At 40.7% G+C, this 24520-nt stretch overlaps 1 protein-coding gene across 1 annotated transcript in view; it reads left to right on the top strand.

The window, feature by feature from the left end:
- Positions 1-24520, top strand: part of ZNF827 (zinc finger protein 827) — a 78869-nt gene that overhangs the window by 17358 nt on the left and 36991 nt on the right. The window contains exons 4-5 of the mRNA XM_062493659.1: positions 2456-2939; positions 14499-14726. Of these exons, the coding sequence (XP_062349643.1) occupies positions 2456-2939; positions 14499-14726 (712 nt within the window). The remainder of the gene's footprint in view (positions 1-2455; positions 2940-14498; positions 14727-24520) is intronic.

Raw genomic sequence — 24520 nt, 5'->3', positions numbered from 1 at the left:
AGGAGAAAAAATTCAAATCAGATGAATCAGTGGCTCCTATTTTCATCCATTCTGAAAAGATATTGCAGGGGTGGCCTGCCATACTCCTGGGGAGAGAAGGTGGGCTCCCACACAGGCTCTGTCACCTGCCTGCAGCCGTGGCAGCCTTCTGAAAGCATCGTATTGATGGTTGTGATAAGGACCTCTGGATGACATGGCTAAACACATAGGCAGGGAAATGCTGATTGAAGGGGGTCCTGGAGAGAAGCCCTGGCACACAGAATCTGTGGGTGTAAGAGATAAAGTTGCCATGGTGAGGCTGTTTGCTGCCCTGAGTACATCTCGGTGTTCTCTAAGAAGAGTGCTCACACACTGCTGTGCTCACAGACCATCCTGCTTCCAGTAGTGTAGACAAGCAATCTCGTTGGCATTTTCATTGTAACCTGCTAATATTTAGAATTTATTGAGCTGCTATTCTTCTGCAAGGTTGCTTAAAATATATTAGGTTAGCACTAGCTTATTTATTTTGTTGTTGTTGTTGTCAGGTGCAATTATAAGATTCCGGAATTGCTTTGTCTGTAAATGTCATGCTTAGACAATATTGAGAATGTCATTCTGGCCAAGAGAAATTCTCTCTTGCCATCTGTCTACCATCTCCAGAGCCACCAAAGAACTACTGAATGACAAGTTACCGAGCACTGGTGAAATGTGTCTTCACTGAATGCAAAATGTACAAAAAGAGGGCAGCCCCCAGCTCCACATTTCAGCAGACCTGAGTCAAGGTCTTGTGTAGAACTGGAAATCCTGGAACCGAGCTTGTGACTAAGTTCCTCTTACAATATAGGAAATCAATCAGGCCAGGTCTACAACCATGGGAAACTCTAGCCTGAATTCTGACTGAGCCTTGTTTGGGAAATGCTGCTGTTACCCCGGAGCTCTGCAGTGTCTGCACCAGGACCCTCAGGATCTAGATCTCAGCTCTGCAGGAGACTGGAAAGTGCTGAAAGCCTTAGCTAAAGCTACATTTTCCAAGCTCCCTAGTGTAAATCTGCAGCCCTCAGGGCTTTTGGACTCCCAGGCTGTAGCAGCAAGCCTTAGATCCCTGGCACAGCTGGCTGCTTCTGAGCCAAGCCCAGGGAACAGGGAGAAGGAAGAGTGTGCCACTCAGTAGGGCTGGGGAATCACACCTTGTTTGCCAAGAGTTCATCAAACCTCTCCATGTTTCAGGTGAAATATTTTGCATTCAACAAATTGCCATTTTCCAACAAAAATCTGTCTCACTGAAATGTTTCCAACCAACTTGAGTCACAAGTGAAAGTGAATGTGTGGAGCTCATCTGGTGCCAGTGTGCCCTGATCACATGTTCATCCATTAGTAAGGAACAAATGTATGTATTTGCCAGCCTTTTTGCAGGGAGTAGCCTGGAGTGCTGCTGTCAAGATTTGAAATTTATTTGCGAAACCATAGCAAAAAGATTTTTCAACAGTCCTGCTGCTATTACGCTGGGCTCAGTTGTTCCTTCTCTTTAATGAGTACTGTATGAAGCAAAAAATTGTATAATTATGTATATGTAGCTTATATAGTTTAATGAGTGTGTCTGTTCATATAATACGGGAGCCATTGCATATGGATGGATGGAGTTCCCTCTAACAGGTAATCAGGATCGGGCCTGAGGATAGCAGGCATTCTGTTCATACTGGAGCATGCAGGCTCTATGACAAAGAGCCTGCAGTCAAAATAAGGACAGTAAGACTAACTGCGATCCTTAATTGACTGATAAACTGGAATAAATGGCACGCACCATTTCTCATGTTTCTGTTGTGTCATAAAAGAGCTGTATATTTTGTGGTAGAATTAATTTGCAGCAAACTGTTTCAATAGCTCCTTGGTATTGCCAGGTGCTGTCTTTTTACTCTAATGATACATAAATCAATGATAGATGTTACTGTGCTGGTTGGGTTTTTTTGTGGTGGTGGTTTTTTGTTTGTTTGTTTTTGGGTTTTTGATTTTTTTTTTTTTGCTAGGTTGCTCTGAACAGTTTTTATTAGTTAAGTTGCACATAGTTATGTTTGTTTTTAAATCAAAAATGCTATTAGTTATATTTAGTTATAGCTTGAAGTTATAGCTTATGCACTGACAGGTCATCAGGATCTGATTGTAAGGACTGTTTGATCTAAAGCAGACTTCATCATTTCCAAGCTGCAGAATCAGATGTTCCTGATTTTTTTGGCTGTTTTTGTTTTTTTGTTTTGTTTTCACTTGAGTGTGATGTTTATGTTCTTTGACTTGTGTGAAAGAATCTTACTGTTCTTGGGGTCTGACCACTTTCCAAGCGTTCAGAATGAATTCACTCACTAGTTAATATTTTCTTTTGTGTTTATTTTTTTTCAGTGTGAGAAATGCAGACTTGAGATTTCTGCAGTTCTGTTAATTGCTTGACTTAATACATGCTTTTATCTCTCACCTCTTGAACCAGGTTCATCAGCACCAAGACAGGGGTGAGACCTTCCAATGCCAGCTGTGCCCTTTTACCTCCTCCCGCCACTTCAGCCTGAAACTCCACATGCGCTGCCATCAACATTTCCTCAGGACAGAGTCTAAAGTGAAGGAGGAAATGCCAGAAACTGAGGCGAAGGGGTCACCACAGCTAAACAGTGACTCCTGCCCAGGACCACAGAGAGAAGGAGCAGGGCCTGACCTCACAGGATCAGCATCTGTATCCAAAACACCCGATGTTGCTGGGCAGCCTGGTGGGGGGGTTCCACCTTTGCTGGTGAAAGAAGAGCCCAAAGACGACACTGGTACCTCAGCTGCACCTTTTGTGCTTGGTACTGTCGACAGAGCCCCAAACAACACAAAACTGAAAGACTCCTCTGACTTCGTGGCTAATACAGCAGCGGCGCTATTCAGCCAAGACATCTCTGTCAAGATGGCATCAGATTTTCTTATGAAGCTGTCAGGTAATTGAGCAGCAGCACTGGCTGCTCCTTTGTGGGCTAGGAGGCACTTAGTTTTGGTTTTGCTAAGTCAAGGAATTGCTAGGAGCAAAACATTGTAGCTTCTTAATTTATAATTTCTTGTTTCTTTTGATAGCAGAGGTGCATGGTAGAGGGCAGAGAGGGAAGCAGTGAGAGGAGAAGGGGGTTTTGCTGTTTGATTGCTGGGATTAGGAGTGAGAGCTGTTTATCCAGGCTTTCACGTTCATTTGTGTTTACCTTGGAAAATCTCTAGTGATGCATTTTCCAGGCATGCTGAATACCTGTAGTTCTAGTTTGAAATCACTGAGGGTTCACCCAAGTGTCCAGCATGTTCAAAAATTCAATTCTTAAATTCTTTGCCTTTACCCACCTCTTAAAAAGGACTAATAAAATACTCGCCTTCCTTTCCAAGTGGTATTTGATGCCTATGTAGTAAATGTGTGTGAAGTGTTAGTGTTACTGCATTTGGGTTTTGTTACTAACACTTTTAAAAGAAGAATAGTCCTAGAGATTCATGTATAGCTTTTAAAAATTGTTATTTTAATTGAAATACGTATCTAATGCCAAATGTGTTTAGTGTTTTTTCACTGTCAGATTATTGCTGTAAAAATTATATTCATGAGTGAGACTGAACTGTAGGATGTGTTTAGGGTGTATCTGTTATATTTTATGTGCTCTTTATTGATTTGCCTGAATGCTTTGGAACAGTTGATATGCTGGGAAGGTGTTCTGTGCCGAATGTTTCTGAAGTTGGCCTTGAATTTTTGAAGAGGAAGAAGTCAGGAAAAATGCCACTCAAGGAGCTTCTGTTTCACAAGGAGATCTGTCCCTATGGGAAGTTCTAGGTTTTGGAGATAAAGAGAACCTTTACAACAGAAAATAATTAGTCAGCTTTCTCCTTTAAATGGAAAGTAAGTTGTATTTGAGCAAATTTTGTTGTCAGATAAGCTAGGGAATTAGCTCTGTCTTAATGCCCAGCCTTGGTGAAACCACAGCCATTTGTTTAGGAAAATCTTTCTCTCCTCATCTTCCCAGATCTTTGTATCTCTGGGGTCACAGTTCTGTGAGTAGAATGGGTTAATACAAGAAGTCAAGACTGAGGCTTCATGGGACCAGCCAAGAAAAGAGAAAACAGCTGAGGGCAAGCAGGAGGTGAATTGGGCTGGCACAAATGGTTTGCTGTGTTGGTTGGAAGAAGCCACAGGACCTCCCCCTGAAAAAAATATTAAATAATCTGTCAATAGAAATTATTGCTCTGACTGACAAAAAGCGGGCAGGATGAGTGTTTTTTGATTTACTTGTACATTTTTTTACTTGAGTTTCAAATTTGGACTCAATATGAAATTCATCTTACACTGTCCAACAGCTGTCCCGCACATGTTGTTGTCCCGATGTCCATCTTAAATTTGGGTTGCTGTGCACAAAGAGGTTCTGCACATCAGCAGGGCTGGCCTGGGGAGGGTGGTGTTCCTGATGGTTGCACGTAGCAGGAATGAGAGCAGAGTGCAGGGTGGGGGGAAGCCTGAAAGCTGAGAGAACATGCAACAGTTTGGCGTGTGGCTTTTCATGTAGCAGTTGATGGGAAGCTGTTCACAGTTCGGCAGACAGTCGTGTTTTCAGTGTCTGCTCTATTGGCATCAGAGAAAGGATACAAATGTACATTATTCATGCAAAAGGCCTATGCAGTTATTTTATGGTGACTTACTAAAGGTCTTGAAACCTGACTTGTATGCACTGTTACCTAGCAACATGTTATAAAGTCGCTGGGGGAGCAAGATGTATCTGTAATTTTGTATGTACGCATATTTGGATTAAAATGTACTGCCAGTCACCAAGTTTGCTACACAGGAAGAGCAATGTCAGAAGGAAGGGAATTTCTTTTCTTTTGAGATTTATATTGTGTTACATACATTTGGTTCATGCTTTCCTCTACACAGAGTGCATAAATTTAGAGTAAAAGTAATTCTCTTTTAGCAAGTTGGCTATTACCTGCAGTTTTGATGGTTCAGCTCTGCTGAGCTAAGTTCCTTTGAGTGATTTCTTTATTACGACAGTCTTGTTAGGCCCATCAGACTTTCAATTATTTGCCCTACCTTGCCAATGATATAAATCTTTTGACGTCTCAAATTATATATGCCAATTGTAACAGCCAACACAGATTTTTCGAGACCAAATTATGTCAAAACAATCTAATTTTCTTCTCTGACAGGCCTTGTGGCTAGAAAAGAAGCAGTAGATAGATATACAGACTTTTAGACTGTGGCATTCATTCTTCTTGAATACTGATGTTCTAAATGAACATTTATTTTTGCTTGTATTTATTGCTTTGTGTATTTTTGACAGTGTTTATTGCACCTCTTCTTGCTTGGTGTCAATCTGTCTATCTGCAGTTTCATGGGAAACCTGAAGTCCATCCATCATATCCATGTCTCTCCAGTTTAGAGACAAGGGTGTCACACGTGTCACTTGTGTCAAATGCTCGGCGCAAGTCTGCTCTGCCCCTGTCCACCAGTGCTGTAGCCCCACCATAAAAAGCCACCAAATTTGTCAAGCATGATTTGCCCCAGTGAAGCCATGTTGGCTGTCACCAAGCATCTTTGTTTTCAGTGTGCTGTAGCACAGTTTCCAGGAGAATGGAGATTATAGTAAATAACCATAAAATCACTGTGATTAGGACAAAAAGTACCAGGATTGTATTGCTGTAAGGTTTAAGTCAGTATTTGGAGGATCGTTCCCAAGCTGAGGTATTTATGCTTCTAGGATAGTTTGGCTGGAGAGATTGTGGCATCTCTGCCACTGGGGAAATATAAAAACATCTGCCTGTCAGATATGGCTGGTCATGTATTAAGCAGTAAGATGGACTAAATCTCAGTCAGTGGACCATAGGAAGTCATAAGCAGTGGCAAGAAATGTTATCCAAACAGAAACAAGCAGCAAGCTGTAGAGATGCAGACTGGGGGGAAATTTACAGGTGTTCAAAGTTAGACCTGATTTGGAGTGGGCCAGAGATGAATTATGGTGACACTGCTCAAAACAGCCATTCAGGTTTTTTTCAGAAAGGCTCAGGGAATCTTTAGCTTTAAAGAGATTGAGAAATACTGTCGTGGGTGACCTTTTCAAGACCACTTCATGCGCAATTCTGTGCTATTGCTTGCCAGCTAGATCTTTAGTTATGTGTTTTATGAAATAAGGCATAACACAAATCACCAAATGTAAATCTAAGAATTAGAACAAATCTTGATTTATTATTTTTCCTATATTCAATTCTCTACATCCTAGTTTAAGGTAGGAGAGGATTTTAAATTAATGATAAATTTAAAAGGGTTCTCTGAAATTTTATTCAGATTTTTTTGTAAAAACGATTTGCAGATGACTCAACACATAAAGAGAAGAATTTTAAGCATGGGCGTATTTTTACCTTCAAGTCTTGCTCCTCTGGTTTCAGTAGGTCTGATTTAAATGTTTCCAGTATTTTGCTGTATCAGTGCTTTGTCAGAATGTTTTCCTCCCCAGTCTATTAATTCCATGTTCAAACTTTATAACAGCATTTGTATCTTAATTTAAAGAATAGTTGATTTTCCTGCTTCAAAGGTTTCAGTGGCAGACATTATACAACACATCTCTTTAAATACTGGTGTCCATCCAACCACTTTTCAGGCTTGGATGTTTGGGGGGGCGTTTATTGGGCTTTTATTGGTGTCTGCTGTTTTTTGGTGGGTGTTGTTTGGTTTTTTTCATAATGGAAAATTCTTTCACAATGATCCACACTACAATGGCCAGTGTACCCTAGTGATGTTATTACTGTGCCTATGTTATGTGCTACAGTAACTTTTAACATTCAGAAATAAATGACTCCCAACAAAATGAATGGGATTCTTGCACTATTGCCCTCTGTGGGATTCTGTGTGGAAACAGTAATTGGTACCCATCCTTCATTGCTGGCTCTCTCCCCCACCTCTCTGGGTTTGAACAAGTGCATTGCTCCAGCAAGCGCATCTCTTCATCTTGTGGAGCGGTATCAAGTGTGCCCTGCCTCTGCTGTTCTTTTTATGTGCCCCAAGTTACTTGCATGGAAAAACTAAAAAAAAGACAGGAGGAAGGAGCTAAAATGCTGAGGGTTTGGGGCTGGCCATGTTAAACCAGTTAGAAACTGCTTTCTCTCCGTTTGTCATATCTGCTGTCACTGTCATGTGAGGAGACAAGTCTTTTTATTTTGGGAAATAAAGCCACCATGGGACTTCAGTGACTGTCCAAAATATTTGGACTCTTCATCTGTGTTTTATTAGCTGATTCCATTAATGGAATAATGAGAGATTAAATCATCAGACAGCTACATACGGCACTTAAGTAGAAAAGCTAAGTAATCACTTAGATTATTTGTTCGTTTGGCTCTTGAAAATTACTGTGTTCCTTAAAGGTAACACAAGTAATTGGAAATGTTTTATTATTTGCCATTGACTAGATTGAACTGGCTGGCTTGAACTCTTCAAACAGCTATTTTTAATAAAATAAAAGCATATCCAATTAAATTGCTGTAATTGATGTATTTGAGTAGCAAGTTCCAAAGAAAAACCCATGCTGTCTATATTTGGAATTCGTAGTTTATGTCAGAATGTAAAATTTCAATTAGAATATGTAATTGCACAGGACTGGCAATTATTGAGCCATGTCCTTCATTTAAAAATACTGTGAATTCCGTAATGCTCCTGTCACTGTAAATACCCTGATGTCATCAAGTTCTCTCTTCGAAGTCTCTCCAGATTTACATTTTCCTAGTTTCCATATAGACCTTAGCTTGAAGTAAAATTCTGGTGTGCAATAGCACATCTACTTAAAACTTGGGCAAATAAAATCTTGTTCTAGTCTTTACTACCGATATATCATCACCCTTATAATCTCTTTTCAGGAATTTCTAGTCTTGTATCCACAATTTCCCAGCATCCTTAGAATCTCACTGTCGTGTTTTGCATCTTGAAGGAGCGTGTAGAATTTAGTAAGATTAAACAGTATAGTCTCTGTTCTAATCCAGCAATTTAAAATGCAGAACAACAAACTCCTTTTGTTTGTGTACTTGGTCCAATACAACTTAAAAGAATCCAGCAGTATGATTCGGGACCAGGTCTGTGCTTACAATTTAGTTTTAATGTCTACACAAACTCTTATATTTGGAGTATGGGACTGGACTAGGCTGATGGCTCTTTTGTTTCCCTGAATACACTATTACTCTGGGCAGAAGTCCGAGCTCATGAGCCTTTCTCTCATCTATCTGAAATGGGATTTGAAAACACTGTTAGTTCAATCATCTCTGATTGTTTGTTTTGTTTTTTGTTTTGTTAAAACAAACATAAAGACTAGTCTGGTGCTATTTCTCTCCCCTGTTTTCGCTCCTTTGTAGAGAGGAGACATTTCCATATTGCAAGTAATTCTTTCTTATCAGCAATAAATTCCTTCTTGCTCCTTTCACTGCTTCCTCTTTTCTCCAATGTCCTCACAATCTTACCTGTTCTGCTGCTGTTTTCCTTTTTACCTGGAAAAGGAGGAAATGGTCTTGGCAGATGCTACAGCTCATTCAGTCTGTGAGACTTTGGCTGCATAGCAGACACCTTGGGGTGTCGGGAGGGATGTGTGGTTCTGTACCACCTGCCTTAGCAATTTGCCTGATTCTTCCATTCCACTTGGACTGGGACATGGGGAAATTTTGAGGGCACAGTAGCAGGACTGGTCATTCTCCTTTGCTGTGTCTCATTGTGCTTGACTTCAGCTTTCTGAACACAGAGCAGCTTTAAAGAAAATCAGTTTAGTTAGCTGGCCTTTCTTGACCTGTGCTTGTAGTTTTTAATGTACTTAAGCAATATATTTTGGAAGACCTCATATTTTAGGTGGCTTCCTGAAGCCCAAGGGTGTCAAGTTGTGGTATCATCATATTTATGATTCTGCCATTGCTGTGATAAAAAGAAGTGTTGTGGTGCTGAAAACCCTTGAGTCATGAGTAGCTTCTTCCTTGATAATGCCCTTTCTGTCCCTTATAGCCCTAAAGGTTTGTTTATTTGGCCAAGGGCAGAGTAGGGGGCTTTAAAATTCGGGTGTAATTGACTGAGAATTCCTAGAAGGGTTAGGTAGCATGATGTGCTCTGGGCCACATGAATACTCCACGGCAAGAGGCACTAAAAGGAAATGATAGACCAGCTAGACTGTCCTGCAAGAAGAACAGTATTTTTTTCTTTTGGGCCATTCACAGTGTATACAGCCTCTGTGTTTAATAAGATGAACATAATTTATCAGCCCAATTGGATTTTAGTCTGCAGATTCTCCAACAGGTTCCAATTCCATAGAATTTTCTTGCAAAGCAATTAGCTCACTGTGGGCTATTTCTGCAGTGTTTGTGCCCCTTTCCCAGTTCTTGAATATCATCAAATATAAGCCATGGTTTCCATGCAGAATGCCAGTTCTTACCTGGACATTTCAATTGCTAGAGAATAAAGTAGTAGATGACCCAAGTCACACCCTTTATTGACCACAGCTGCCTTCAGGGTGATGTGATGCCCACTGTCATGGGACTATGTCCTACAAATACTGCAGAACTGATCTGTCAGAGGCTCTTGGTTCACTTTAGCAACCACAGCCCAGAGCCTACCATCAGGGGTGGAACTGTTCAACACAGACTCTGTGGATGGTTTTTTCTCATGGCTTTTTTTTGTGGCAGAATTTTTGTTGTGGATTCTGTTCTTCATGTTTTTCCTCTCAGACAGATGGAGCAGTGACCAACTTTTTGCTGATTGTGACTTGTAACATTGGGTTGGCAGTAAGAAGCCCATTTTTCCTCTTTCAGTTATAAATGTTTTGAGCATTTAGAAATCCTCTTAAGTGGACTGATGGAGTTAGCAGCTTCTACCAGAGTGTTTCAGATTAGTGGCAGATGCCCAAGACTTTTCTTGTGGCATTTGGCAGTTTCAGGAAAGTGTTATAACTTTTGTCATCTATTTTTGCCAAATGGCTCAAATGATTCCAGTTGCCAGGAAGATAAAAATCAGCAGTCTGGAATATTCTTTGATCTGTGTGTTTTCTGGGTATGGAATGGAACAAATGGAGCATTATCCACTGTGCTTGAGAGATTCCTGCCTGTTGGTTTCATTTGCTACGTGGGTTTGTTTTGTTTGCTCGCTGTGTACTTCAAAATTAAATTCATGGGGGTTTTTTAGTCAGTCTGTAGACAGCACATTCTTCATTCTGTTCTCACTGCTGTTCAGAATGAATGTAAATTAAGTACAAATTAGGATGTGCGTGTATCTATTTTTGTGTCGGTAGAAGATAACTCTTCCTTCTGGGGAGTAATAATTTTGTCATTCAAAGATACTTTAATAATCTTCAACATACTCTTTTTTTTTAATTCTTGCCTAGTTCAAATTTTTTTAAGGATTCCTCAGTCATGGGATTTTAAAAAACTGGTCATAGTAGACTTTTATTTCCCTTATTTGCAACACTTAGATCTGTTTATTGTTTTCCCTGAAATGACTAGGGGATGCATCACACTTGCTATTCCCCATGTGTTACCAATTTTGTCCCTAGTTGTGGATCCAAGATGGGATGAGAGTGGTGGGGACTTTGGTTGTTTAAGGGGTCTTTTTTGTGTTGTGGGGTTTTTCCCCCTCTAGCTTTAATGCACACACTTGATAAATGAGACAACCTGCCCTTTTTTATTTGTCCATCTGCTTTAGGCTTCATTTACATTAGAATCTGCTTCAGTATATTTCAAGAAGGAGTAAAACCTCTTATTAGTTGTAGCAACCAGCTTTAAACTGACCCGGTAATTGTCTGATTTAGTTTTTATTTTTTGGGGGAAGAAAAATGATGCAAATAACTCTTGTATTTTTGTGATTTATGTACAGTTTAAATGTTTGGTTTTTAGAAAGCATCATCAGTTTAAGGAATGTGCTGCCAGTTAATTAAAGAAATAAGACTCCACTTCTTTCCTAGTTTATGAATTCCCTCTTCTGTCTAAAACAAAGCAGCTAGAATAGGCAGAATCAGTGACATAGGTAAGAGCAACAGTCTGGGGTTCTTTTCCTTTGTGTAATGCTGCCAAAGATACACCTTCAGGGTGTCCTCTAGGTTGGGGGACCCTGACTGTGTTTTCTCATTGGTGAAGTATTGTAAACACAAAAAGTATACATATCCCTGAAGAACTAATTTAGATTGTCTGTTGCTGTGCTGGTAGATTTCTAATCAACATGGTTTTGTCAGTCATTGTTAGCCTGGAGGATGGCTCAGAAGTGTGAGGAGGCAGTGGCTCCTAGCAGCACATGCTGTCACTGCAGGAGGGATCACATGTAGGGTAGGACAGAAGGGCAAAATTGTACAGAGAAAAGGGGGGAAACTGGATTCATTCTGGATCTATCACTTCATGTGATCAATCAGGTTGGAAAAGACCTCCGGGATCATTGAGTCCAACCCATGACCAAACACCCCTTTGTGAACCAGACCACAGCACTGTGTGCTGCTATGCGCTATGTCCAGTCTTTCCATAAGCACCTCCAGGGATGGTGACTCCACCACCTCCCTGGGCAGCCCATTCCAATGTCTAGTCACTCTTTCTGGAAGAAATTCTTCCTGATGTCCAACTCAGATTTCCCTGGCCCAGCTTGGGACTATTCCTCTTATCCCATCACTGGCTGTCTGGGACTAGAGACTGACCTCCACATGGCTGAAGCCTCCTTTCAGGGAACTGTAGAGTAATAGTGACCCCTGAGCCTCCTTTTCTCCAGGCTAAACACCCCCAGCTTCTTCAGCCACTTCTCATAAAACTTGTGCTCCAGAGCCTTCATCAGCTCTCTTGCATTTCTCTGGACTCACTCCAGCACCTCAATGTTCTTCCTGAATTGAGGGGTCAAGAACTGGACTCTCACTAAACTATTTAAACTCTGATGTGATCTACCTTGTTATTTTGGTCCTCTGAGCTATTAGAACTTGTCTTCATCTTGGTAGGGCTTGAGGAAACCCTGGGATGAAGACCACAGAGGCACCACCTTACACTTGCCCTTGGATTGGGTCCAACTGGCTGCTGACTTTTGCCTTGGTGATGAGAGGGTTAAAAAATGTTATTTTCTTCCAAAATTATTCCTTTTGATCCTTTTTCTTGTGGGAGGATAATGAAAGAAACATCTGCCGCTGCATACTGTAGCAGCTAACTCTTGTAATAAGTTCCTTGCTTACGTCTGTGATATTATATGAGTTCTGTTATATTCTGTTTGTTTCTGGATGTTTTTGCCATGGTATATGATTGCAGACTTACATTGATCTATGCAAATTTAATATCACCTCTGTTTTAAATGGTGGAAGAGTGTAGGCTCACCCAGCCTGTAGTGCTTGCTCTACCTGGCTCATTTTCTGCCCTAGTTCATGGCAGAGACAAGGCTGACTCCACAGGTTAATGGTTGTTCTCAGTGGGTCATCTTTACCTCTTCACTCGGACTCATGCTTCCTTTATTTTCTAGGACAGATTTGAATTAATACCTTTTTGAAATAAATAAATTCAAAAGACCTTTTCTTTCCCTAACGTTCTCTGAAAGTTCAGGCAGTCTGCTCTCTCGTGGTTGCACTCAGATCCTGGTGGAGGTATTTTTCATATCAGCATAGCAGCTGGAGTGGCAGGTTTTAAAAGCAAAGGACAGCAGAAGGTAATTCAGCAGAGAAGGTTTGGGTCTCTTTTTTTTTTTTTCTTTTTTTTTTCTTTGTGGCCATTCATCACCCCAGGTCAAAACCCAGAATAGACCAAGGCCAGGATAAAGAAGATAGATGGAATTTTTGTGTTAGTACCTTAGTAAAGTTAAGATTGGCTTGAGAGCTCTAACTTGTATTTTTATGGGTTAAAGCATGTTTTAGTGTTTCATATTTCTGCTTTTGCTCTTCTTTAAAAAATAAAAAATGCAAAAGCAATTCCTAGTGGTGGTAAAAGTGCCTATAGGTCATGTTAAAAATTCCAGATATAAGGTAATGTAATTTCTGAAGTGAATAGAATTAATGTGGATGGGCACATGTTGCTTATGTGTGCACTCCTTATACCACTTGTCTTAATCTTGTTCTTTGGTGATGGCTTGCCAATCAACAAGGAGGAAAGTCAGATAACTCTGAAATATAAATTGAGAAGATGTGTTGTGTTACAAGGTAATGCAGTAGCTTTAAAAATCATTCTCACACTCCCAAAGACAAACATAAAAAATTGAACTGTGTGGAAATGAACAAGTGCTCAAAGTAGCAAATATGTGTCTAATTCTGATAAAGATGACAATTGTACCTCATATTTTAGAGTTTGTGTCTCTGGGAGATGGTGAGCACTTCGTAGTTGGATGCAGGAATTTGGGTCCTGTAGGAGTTTTGGGGGAGTTGTTGAGGAGAGTGTCTGAGGAAATTAGCCAAAAAAAAAAAAATAAATAAAAAGAGGAGACTGAGAGAGTAGGTAAGAAGTTGTGAATTGAAGAAGAAAGTAGACCAAAGGTTTAAGCAGGTAAATGTTGCCAGATTTTGTCAGGCTCAAGGGTGTGTCTTCTGTGTTTGTGGATACAGAAGTTTAGAGGTAGGGGAAATACAAACTTGCAAAGTTAAAGGCACTCAATTAATCCTCTGCTGTGTGTTACTGGGAATTTGAAATGATATTTTGGCCAAGAAAAGGTCATGAAGAGATAGGGAAAGAAGTATCTCTTAACGGTTAAACATAAAAAAAATTATAAGATTTACTTGAAAAATAGTACAACTTCTGTAGCTTTCTGCTTGTCATGCCTCTGCCCATGAATTTATGTTGGCTGGGCTTGGAAGTATTGTTTAAGAGCTGTTCTGGTTTTATCCTTTTAACCAAACACTGTGCAAAGGTTGTGCTGCTGTCAAGGGTATGAGAAAGACCCTTCAAGAACGGCATTGCTCAGTGGGTAGATCTTAAGCAACTCCCCAAAGTCTCCTTACCCTCCTCTGAGGTTGTACAGCTGCTTAGGAGGAGTATTGGAAAGGAATATTTTTATGTTGCTCTCATTCTTTTTATGGATATAGAGCTTGGAACAGTGCAGAGCTGTCTTCTGAAAATCCCTTAGTTCTCTTCTTAATATAGCAACTTTTAGGACCTAGGAATTTGCAATCTTTTCCTTTTTACTCCCCTCGTAGGTTTTCTGTCTTCCAACTCTCTTCATCTCTTGCCTCTCTTCCATGCTTTAAAACCTTAGTATGTTATACCCATGGGCTTTGCCAAGTTTGCCCTTACATGAAATGTTTTAAACTTTTACCAAGCCTGTAGAAAACCTAAAAACCAATGAGGTGGGAAGAGCTTTTAGGAGGAGTAGGGGGTAAAAGTGAGAGCATGTTCTGAGCTTTGTTATACATGCAGTTACTGTGTTTCAAAGCTGCCACTTTGTAGAAAAGGTGCAGAAGTTTGTTTGTCCCTTGAAGCATCTTTGAGCAGTTTGATGTGTCTGCTTCAGCATTTCTCAGGTTATGGTTTCTTCCTGTTACTAGCTGCTCTGGGATTACACTGTCTCACTTCTTTCCTTCTCTTGACAGCTGCAAATCAAAAAGAGCCCTTGACTCCTAATTTTAAAGTGAAAGAAGAGCCTAAGGATGAAGAAGCTGGAAGTTCAGCCGTGTCTCAGCCCAGCTATGTGTTCAGCCAAGAAGCCTCAGCTCCAAACATCCCTGAAGAGAAAATCAAGCCACAAGAAGCACAGGCAAATGTGATGAGGCAGGACATGTCAGTCAAGGCAGCATCTGAGCTTCTCATGAAGCTCTCAGGTAGGTATTTAATTTAATAGTATTGAATTTCTGAATTTTTTTGGGGGTATGCTAGCAGGGTTACCTTGCAAGAAGGTAGGTTTGGGTTTAGTAGCAAGCTAAGGAAGAATTGAAAAGGCCTGTCTACAAAGTGTCATGTACATGAAATCTCAGTTTGATCTATAGCCATGCTATCTAATCGTCTCTGCTCTGATTTTCAAGTTAATGACTATGGAATAAGTCAAAAGAAATGATGCCTTAAAACTTTTAGGTGTTGTAATTTTCAAAATGTACAAAACCATGTTAATAACAATTTATTCATATTAACATCATAAGAATGTTTCTGCACTTTACTGTACCTGACATAGCTCTATAAAATATCATTTTTAAAACTTTTGTTTTTCTGACAATACATAGTACCCAAAATTACAAGACACGCTGTTTAAAAAAATTGTGTAAACTGAGCCAGCTTTCTGCATTTAGCAAGACCACTTGAACTTGGTTCCATTGCTTCAGTGATAGATTCTTCTGCCAGACAAGAAGACAGTGTACACACACAGGTAGTGTTAAAGCTGAGGGGAGTCAAATAAAAATTTATGTTCTGCTGAGTATGGTTTCTCTATCTGTCAGAATCAAGGTTTAAGAGAAAATAAAAGGTTTAAATTCTTTCTGCTGGGATCAGGTTAACTGAATGATGAAAAGGTCTTGAACTTCTAACAGATGAATTTTTAGGACCAAGACATGAAACTCAGTCTGGCAGGCTGGGTTTTGTGCTTCTGCACCTGAACTGGATCTGATAGATTTTAAATCTTCTCCAAAACTGGGCAAGACTTATTTTTTTAATTATGCCAAAGTCATGCAAGAAGTGCTGTGGGAATGCTTACAGGTTTACTAACTTCTGAGATCCCTGTCAAACCTACCTGGAATCAGTTGTCTTAATTGGACACTGTCAGCTGTGAATTTGAGCTCAAACTTGTATCTGGAAGACTTGAGCTGACTAGGATCTCCCCCATAAAACATGTAATTAATTTACTCCTGTTCAAGCTTCCACACTTTAATTGGAAGAAGAATTTGAATTTGCAAGCCTTCCATGTTAATGGTGCAGAAAGTGTTTTCCAAGTACAAAAGCCAACCAGAGCAGCAGTTTCCAGATTTTTTTCTCAGACTCCCAAATATGAAACACTTGGTTATTGTTAAAATTCACAGTTGCTGCCGGTAACTGGTTTGAGTGGGGTATTTTGGTAACAGAACTTTGCAACCTAATGAATGCTAAGATGTGACTATTTTTTTGGTGCATATTAATTTATGTGTAACTATTTTTATAAGGAAAGAGCTCTGTAATTTAATGTTTTGTCAAGTACTTCAGAGACACGAGGGTTCTGGATTGTCAGTCTGGAGTTCAGCACTGGCAGGCTGTGTTTAAATAGCTCCATTGCTGCCTAGTATACTTGTGCCTTAAATACCTGTTTATAGGAGAGAAATCCAGCATGTATTAAATCTTGGTCAAGTCTTCAGCTTGTATTGGGACTTCCCAGGCTTTAAAGGCTGTAATAAGAAATACACCAGTGTAGCATTTCTTTTACAAGCTCTTAGGGACTGAGCAGTTTTTGCTGATAGTGTTTGTTTCTTTTTGTTTTTTTTTTTGCTAATCCATAGATTAGGAGGTAAAGAGTGACTCGGATTTATGGAATTGTCGTTGCTGCTGTTGGTATTCCAGCATCAGCCAGAGGGTGGGGTTACACCCAGTTTGTCACAGTCAGTTTTCAACTTGCACTTCCCTGAATTACCATCTAAGGCAGAAACTAGAGTGGAAAACACTGAGATACAGTTTAATGTAGGACAACTACAAGAGGAAAATCTTAAAATGATTAGCCTCTTTTGTGGTTTATTTTGGTGTTTTTTTGAGTCTTTATCTGGTAGAATACTCCTGTATCACTGTTGACTTCACAACCTACCATAAGCAATTTTGTAGCCTGGTTTTGGTGACTTAAAACTTACTTAAACAATTAAGCCACTTACTCATAAAATCATAGAAGGTGATGGTTAAGTTTTAGCTTTCATATTACCCAGATTCTGTACTGCATTAGTATATAACTCTGAACTTCATATGAAGTGTTAGTGAGTTCTCCTCACCGTTTAGTTTGACAAAACAATCCTTTTCCAGCCCAAGAACCAAGGACACTGTTGCACTTTAGGCACAAAAGGTATAAACAATGCTGAATTGAGGAGAACAAACTGGGAGGATGGGACTTCGTAACCTGAAGCTGTAATTGGACAATTAACCCCAATATGTAAAAGGACCAAAACTTACAAAAATGTGAAAACTTGTGACGCGGAGTCCATCTTGGGTGTAGCCATGGCTGGGCTCTTGTACTGCCCAAGGTGTATCCTTTAAAGGCCTTTCAGTAAATTCCTGCTTTATTCCTTTAACACTGTCTAGCCTCTGTTCTAGGCAGCCTCTCAAGGCATCAAGGGACCTTAAAGATTACAGAATCATTTAGGCTGAAAAAGACCACCAAGGTCATTGTCTCCAACTGTTGACTGATCATGACCTTGTCTTGGGCCACAGCACTGAGTGCCACATCCACTCATTTCTTGAACATTTCTGGGGTTGGTGACTTCACCACCTCCCTGGGCAGCCCATTCCAATGCTTGGCAACCATTTTTGTGAAACAGTTTTTCCTGATGTCCAGCTTGAACCTCCCCTGGTGCAGCTTGAGGCCATTTCCTATTGTCCTGTTGCTGGTTGCTTGGGAGAAGAGACTCCTCCAGCTACAACCTTCTTTCAGGGAGCTGTAGAGAGCAATCATCTGCTTCCAACCCCTCTGCCGTAGGCAGGGACGTCTTCCACTAGAAGATATTGCTCAAACTTGAACACTTCTAGGGATGAGGCATCCACATTTCTTCCTGAGCCACCTCTTGAGATGAAAGGGAAAACAAGAACAAGCTTTCTTCTTTTCCATGGTACTGGAAAGAAAGAAAGAAAGATAAAAAATGGAACCGGTATATCTTGATGTTTTACTCTCTGTGGGAAATCCTCAGTCAACTGCCCTTGTTAGATTTGATATGTTTTATAATTGAGTTTAAATCAAGTCCTTCCAGATTCTCTATGTGCTTGGTAAAGAATGAATGGATTGTGTTCTTGCTTTGTTGTTTTCACTTTATTCTGTGTAATACTAATCACCAAAACCTGCATCACATACTAATTCAGGAAGGACTTTCCAACATAAATGTTGTGGTTCTTGCATTCTTGACATACATGCTGCTGTTATCCTCTGAGCAAGAAGACTGCTGATTGTTTCAAACTCATGGGTGGGAGCCATTTGGGATTTGGGCATAGACCTTGCTATCTCCTTCAGTGATAAGGATAAACTGATTTATGTTTTTCACAGGGAAATCTCTTTTCCCAGTCAGAGGTGCTGTGTTACCAGCTCTTAGCTGTACAGGATAATGGAAGGCCTTTCCAACTCTGGAGCCCGTTTTGATCTGGTGCATACTTATAGGGTAGGTTTACTCCAAATGACCACCCCTTTGTCATCCTCCGTTTGTTAGCCCCTCAGAAATGACTCCGGACCTAGGAAAAGTTAGAATAATAAACATCTTTTCCTGTAGTAGAGCATTAACAGAACATTGTTAGCTGCCATTGTTGAAGCAGATGGAAAGAAACAAGAGAAAAATCACACACAGCTATTTTAGTTCTACAAGACAAGACTCTCTCAAGCTGAAGGGCTCTTCAGACAATTGCTTCTAGCAACATGACCAGAGTTTGGGATCAGGCCCCACACATTACTTTGGTGGAATTGGACCTTTTACACCAGTTTTTTCTCTCCCATGTTCCCCTAGGATTCAAGTCTTCTACCCCACAGTTCATAGACTTGGTACCTACTCACACTTCTTCCAAAGTATTGTCCAAGCTCAGGGGGCTCATGTCTCTTGAGCATGTCTGGGCAGAATCCACTTCCACCCAAACAGCGAGGACAAAATTTCCTAACAATCAGGCTACTATTTCAGAATAAATTAATTTTGAAGGTAATGGTGTTTGGAAGTTAACAGCAAAGTTTGAGCAGATATTCAATCTCCATTTTACAGAAGAAAATAAAATTACCACTGTGGTATGTATGAGTGCACACAGGTGAGCTGTGTGGGAATGGACAGGGAATTCTGTCCGTTGCTAAATCTTGGCTGAGACTAGATCCAGTGGTAATCAAACAGATTTGAGGAGGTAGTGGAGTGGGGCAAATTGCTCTCATCTCTGTTTGGAAGGATGCCATCCCTGCAAGATGTTAAATTCCTGTAAAATATTACATAAAATCAGTTAGAAGAAATGGGAGTAATGTGTTTCAAATACACCTGTTTTTTACATTTTTACCAGGTCTCTTTCATGGAAATGCTAATTTATTTCTCAAAATGTTTAATTAAGTGGTGCCCTCAATGATTCCTGGTCAATTTTATACACTTAGTCTTGTAAATTGAAAGGTAGGTTTCAGAGGAGACTGAAATTAAAAATAAATATTTGCATTTGCTTGCCAGTGTTAGAGCTGAAAAACTCATTTCCTGCTGAAATAGTCATGCTGCTGATATGTTTGGGGCATGGATTAGCTTTTAGAAGCATACAGTGTTTTGACTTCTTGTCCAAAAATGAGTGTATAGGTGGGGGAGTATAAAATCTATCCCAGGTACTAGCACTTTCTAACTAATGTTTTACCCATGGACATTAGCATGTCCTTGTCTTTCCTAGAAATGTTGTCTGAATCACATTTGCCTTTATTTCAGATGTATCCTGTTTTTGAAATGTGTCCATTTTGCATGTTACTCAGGTTGTTTTCCTCCTCTCTTTTTTTTCAGTGGGTCAATTCCTCATGTATTACATATCTTCTTGTTAGCCCAAGCAAGTGCATGGCTTTTGTACTGTTTGGTTCCTGTGGAGTTTTTGTTCTTCAGTCTTCAGGTCACACGGTGTTTTCTTGTAATACACCGGTACCAACCAGGTATCTTAATTTTGGGTTATCAGCACATGAAGTTAGTGCAGACTTAGTCCATGACCTCAGCGCACAAATTGAGGTGCTGCCTACAACTGAGTCCAAAAGCATTCCTGATCAGCTCCATTTATTATCACCTAATTTTGTGATAGTTTCTCTTTTGGAGCAACTGGTTTTTACAGGGGAGGGGTATGATGGGTTTTTTGGCTTTCTTTGATTAGGCCTTGTCCTAGTTTGAAAGACAGGTATTTGCTAAGAAAGGCAGAAACCTCCCTTTGAACTGAAAAATGTGATCCCTCCTCCTTGCAAATTATCATTTTGGAATTAAGAGAGCTCTCAGGCAAAGATACGGGGGTAGGAATAACAGTTCTTTACTAGTATATTTAACAAGACAAACAAGAACAACAACAGCTATGAAATTACCCACAAACAGAACAGTAACTCAGTCCCAGTGTTTTTTGGCTGCAGGCACCTTTTCCCTGAGCTGCAGTTCCCGGTGCTGGGGGCGGGCGGGTCCCGCAGAGCCGCAGGAGGGCTGGGGGTGATGGCAGAGCTGTCCCAGGGGGAGAGAGAGATGGAGAGAGAGCTCTCCGCTCACGGTGTGGGTCCCAGTGCTCAGCAGAGTGCTGGATGGTGGCAGGTTACAGCGAGAAGGCAGCAGGGCAGGGTCCCACAGCAGTGAGGATGGTTCCTGGTGCTGGGATGGCAGGGATGGAGCCGAGGCACCGATCGTCCTTCTCGTCTGAACTCCACGGGGGAAATGGGCCAAGCCAGAGCCTTCTGTCTGCTCTTCTGGATGTTTGGATATTGAGGGGTTTCCCTCCTCTCTCTCTCCTCCCCCTTGTCACCAGGGCACAGTCAACAGGTATCTTAGCATGACAATGGGGAAAATTCTACAGCGGGAAAAGGGAAAGAACCAACCCCCAACAGGCCTTTATCCAATTAAAAATTATGGTAATTTTGTATTTCTTGTTTGTAGTTAATCTTTTTGACACTGTATCATACATTTAATTGAGCAGAACAACTATTTAAAAAGTGTAAAACAAGGAGAAAAGAATTATAGTGCAATTCTAGTGTAAGGTAAAGGTCAGAACTAATCTTGCTGCTTATTTCTTCTCCACAACGTTGTGGACTGCTTTGGGAAGTGCCTGTGTGCCATCTTTGGACATCCCTGTTGCCAGTACCTCACAGAGTCCCTGCACCTGGACTGATTGCTGGAGAGCTGTCAAGGCTTTCATCCCTGCTTAGAAAGCCATGATAACAGGCAGAGAAGGGAAAATACAGGGAAGTCTTGTGTTCCTTGGGGCTTCTCTAGGAACCCAGAACGTAAGTGGGGAAGCATATTATCTGAAATGAGACTTTCTCTTTGTGGGAAGTAGAGAAATGGCAAACCACATTCCCAGATTCAACCCTGCTACCAACCAAGTGAGTTTTATTAGAGCTTTTTCTGGTTTTGGTTTATTTTAACCAGGTTCTTCAAGTAGGGTCTTGCAGGTAAGCACCATCATCCTACCATTTAAATGGAAGGGGCACCAGATGTCTATAACAACTCTAATTGGTCCATGGCTTTATTTTGCTCATTTTTTTTTCTTTTTCCTTGGATCACATTTCTGTGAAGCAGCTTGTAGTTGTAAAATTCTGTAACATGGGAGTTCAGAGATTCCACTTCAATAAACATGAGCCATTTCATGTTGGTTTGTTTTATTTTGTTTTTTTTTTTTTTTTTAAATGCAGGATCCTGTAACATTGATTCATTGACATTGTCTTATATAAAACAGCAGTTTGAAAAAAAATACTAGCAAAATAAAGTATCAAGCACAGCGCCCTAGGGAACGTCAGATGTTCCTTGTTGTGTGTCTGTAGCAGAACCTTCAGGGCTCACCAACTGTTCCTTACCTCTGAGGTTTCATTTAAGCTGTTTTAGGGCATGTTTATTTCTTAGCAAATCTGAACAATTAGCATAACAAAACGCCTGATTCTCCATGCTGAAAGCTTTTGAAGTTGGTACAAGTTGACCCACTAGTTACTGCTGTCTGCTTCATTGTGGAGACTGGTACATGAGTCCCATTTATGACACATATGGGAAAGGCTTTCTTCTCTAAGTTGATTCATGAAGTTGATTTGTAAAGCTGATGGGCATTTCAGCAAATACGAGTAACTTAGAATTTTAGTCGCAGGGTGAATGAAGTTTTGAAAAAAATGGTGGGAAGGAGCAGGAATGACTTTACAAGTATTTATTTGATTTTGGCAATGTAAGGTTATTGGACAGCTGTCGTGTGAGCCAAAGGAATATTTAGTGCATGACTTGTGGTTTTTTTATGAAATCTGTCCCTTACCTTTGACTTTTATCTCAAATAACAGGAAAAGCATTAGGAAGGGTACGGCACATTCAGTGTACTGTTCAGAGCATGTGAGTGCTGCATGGAATAACAGAATGGTCTGGGATAGAAGGGACATTAAAGGTCATCCACTCCAACCCCTCAGCAATGAGCAGGGACATCTTCATCAAGATCAGGTTGCTCAGAGCCCTGTCCTACCTGACCTTGAACATTTCCAGGGAAGTGCAATTTTCTACCTCTCTGGGCAACCTGTTCCCACATTTCAACACTCCTATTGTAAAAACTTCTTCCCTTGTGTGTAGTCTGAATCTACCCTCTCTTGGGTTAAAACCACTGCTCCTTGTCCTGTCACAACAGGCTAAACTGTGTCCTCACCTCTCTTACAAGCTTGCTTTAAGTACTGAAAGGCTGCTGTAAGATCTCCCTGGAGCCTTCCCTTCTCCAGGCTGAACAGCCCTAGCTCCCTCAGCCTTTCTCCCCAGGCAAAGTGTTCCAACCTTCTGATCAGGTCCGTCAGGTCATGGCTTCCCTGTGCTTCAAGGCATTGGGGGAACTGAGCCTGTTCAGTCTGGCACAGGGGAACCAAAGGCCAATCTAATTGCACCCTGCAGCTACTTGAAGGAAACATGGAAAGGCAGTGGAGTTAAATTCTTCTCCCTGCTGGCAGATGGTAAAAGAAGGGGTAACAGCTGCCAGCTGAAGTTTGGGAGGTTCAGAGTAGACATTAAAAAAATGTCTAGTTCTGTATTAGAACAGGTGTTATCTTCCTTTTGAAAGTTCTGCAAGATGAACCTGCAGCTGGCCTTCTGCTGGAGGTTGATGAAATGATTTTGTTTGGAGTGGATCTCCAGGGTCATCTATTCCAGACCTTTGCTCAGAGCAGGTCAAGCCAGGCAGGCTGCTGAGGGTCTTACCAAGTTTAGAATGTGTTCAGGGATGGAGAACACAACCTGTCTCAGCAACATGTGTCAGTATTTCCCCATCCTGATGAGAGTTTCTTTCTCCTGTATGTATAAACAGAATTCCCCATGTTCCAGCTTGTCTGTTGACTCATACGATCACTGTGCATTTATGAGACAAGTCTGACTTTAGCTTCTCTACACCTTCTCTTTATTCCCTAGAGAGCTGTCGACAGCAATAAAGTGTTCCCTTGGCATTGTTTTCTTGAGACTGAACAAACCCAGTTCTCATAGCTGTTCTGCTCTTCTGTCTTGCAGCAGCCTTCTGACAACCTTGGTTGCCTTCCACTGAACATGCTCTGGGGATGTCAGTGTCTGTCCTGCACTGGGGAAGCCCCAGATGGGGCACAATACCCTAAATGCAACCTCATAAGTGCAGAACAGAGGGTAAGAATCTCCTCCCTCTGCCTGATGGCTGCAGATCTGATAATAGGGCCCAAAATAGGGTTGGCCTTGGATGTCACAAGGGCACTTTGCTGACTTGTGCTCAATTGGAGCTGGATTGTGATAGTCCCAGCTTTCAGAGAGATTGAATAAGGTCCTTCTAGAACTTGCTGGCCTCTGTTCTAGGCTGTAGAGTGGTGTTGTCTGAGGCTAAATTTCAGAAGTGTTCTTATTGCCACACATTATAGACATGACACTCTCAGGCCTTCAGGGATAAATGTACCCTGAGTTTTTAGGTAGCACAAGTATTGTTCTACATTTCTGCTGTTATAGGTTTGGAAGTTCTGTTCTTGGTTTTAGCAGGTATTACTACTTTGTGCTTCCTTGCAGTTGTGAATGCCAGAGAACCTGAAAACTGTGGAAGAAATTGCTTCCTCCTGGAACAAGCCTGTCCAGTAGTCTGTTTTTCATATCTGATGTGGAAAATTTTCTCACTCAATGTGAATAGGGTGACATTCATTAAGACTTTCATAGATAAGATTAAAAGTTGCATTCCTCTGTAAAGAAACAGCATCTCTGTGGCTTGATAAAGCACACCCCCGTATAAAATAGTTTTCTTTTATGTTGTTAAGGTATTTCTGTATCACAAATTTAATAGCAAAATAAGACCTTAAGGTCGGGTGATTTAGTTCATCTTTTGCCCTATGAAGTGTCTCAGCACTGCTGTGCTGTTATTCTGAGCCTCACCCAGGTTAGTCTTGAATGAATAGCAGACTGTGTTTTGGAGATCATGGTCTGGATACTTCTGAGCTATTTGAGTCTTTTTAGACTCAAAACCCATGGATTTTTTGCCATACTGTTATAGAAATCTGACCTGTTGAAAAAAATCTGACTCTGATATCCTACCTTCATATTCTGATACATTGCAGATTATTTAACCAGCTCATCTACTAGGTCTGCTATAAAAGTCAAAGATAAAATTATTTCCTTATTTAAAGCAGGAGACCTTTTTTTGTACCTGTACTTGACTTGAAAAAACTGCAGCTGCACTATAACCATGTGAGAGACCTGTGTAAAGAAATAAGGGCACAATGAACAGCACAGAAGGGAAAATAATCCTCAAGAAGCTGGAGTTTGACTGCCTATATGGTGAG

Source organism: Cinclus cinclus, chromosome 5 (genome assembly GCF_963662255.1).
Source record: "Cinclus cinclus chromosome 5, bCinCin1.1, whole genome shotgun sequence".
NCBI classification, from domain to species: domain Eukaryota; kingdom Metazoa; phylum Chordata; class Aves; order Passeriformes; family Cinclidae; genus Cinclus; species Cinclus cinclus.
This window is presented reverse-complemented; position numbering and strand designations above follow the sequence as displayed.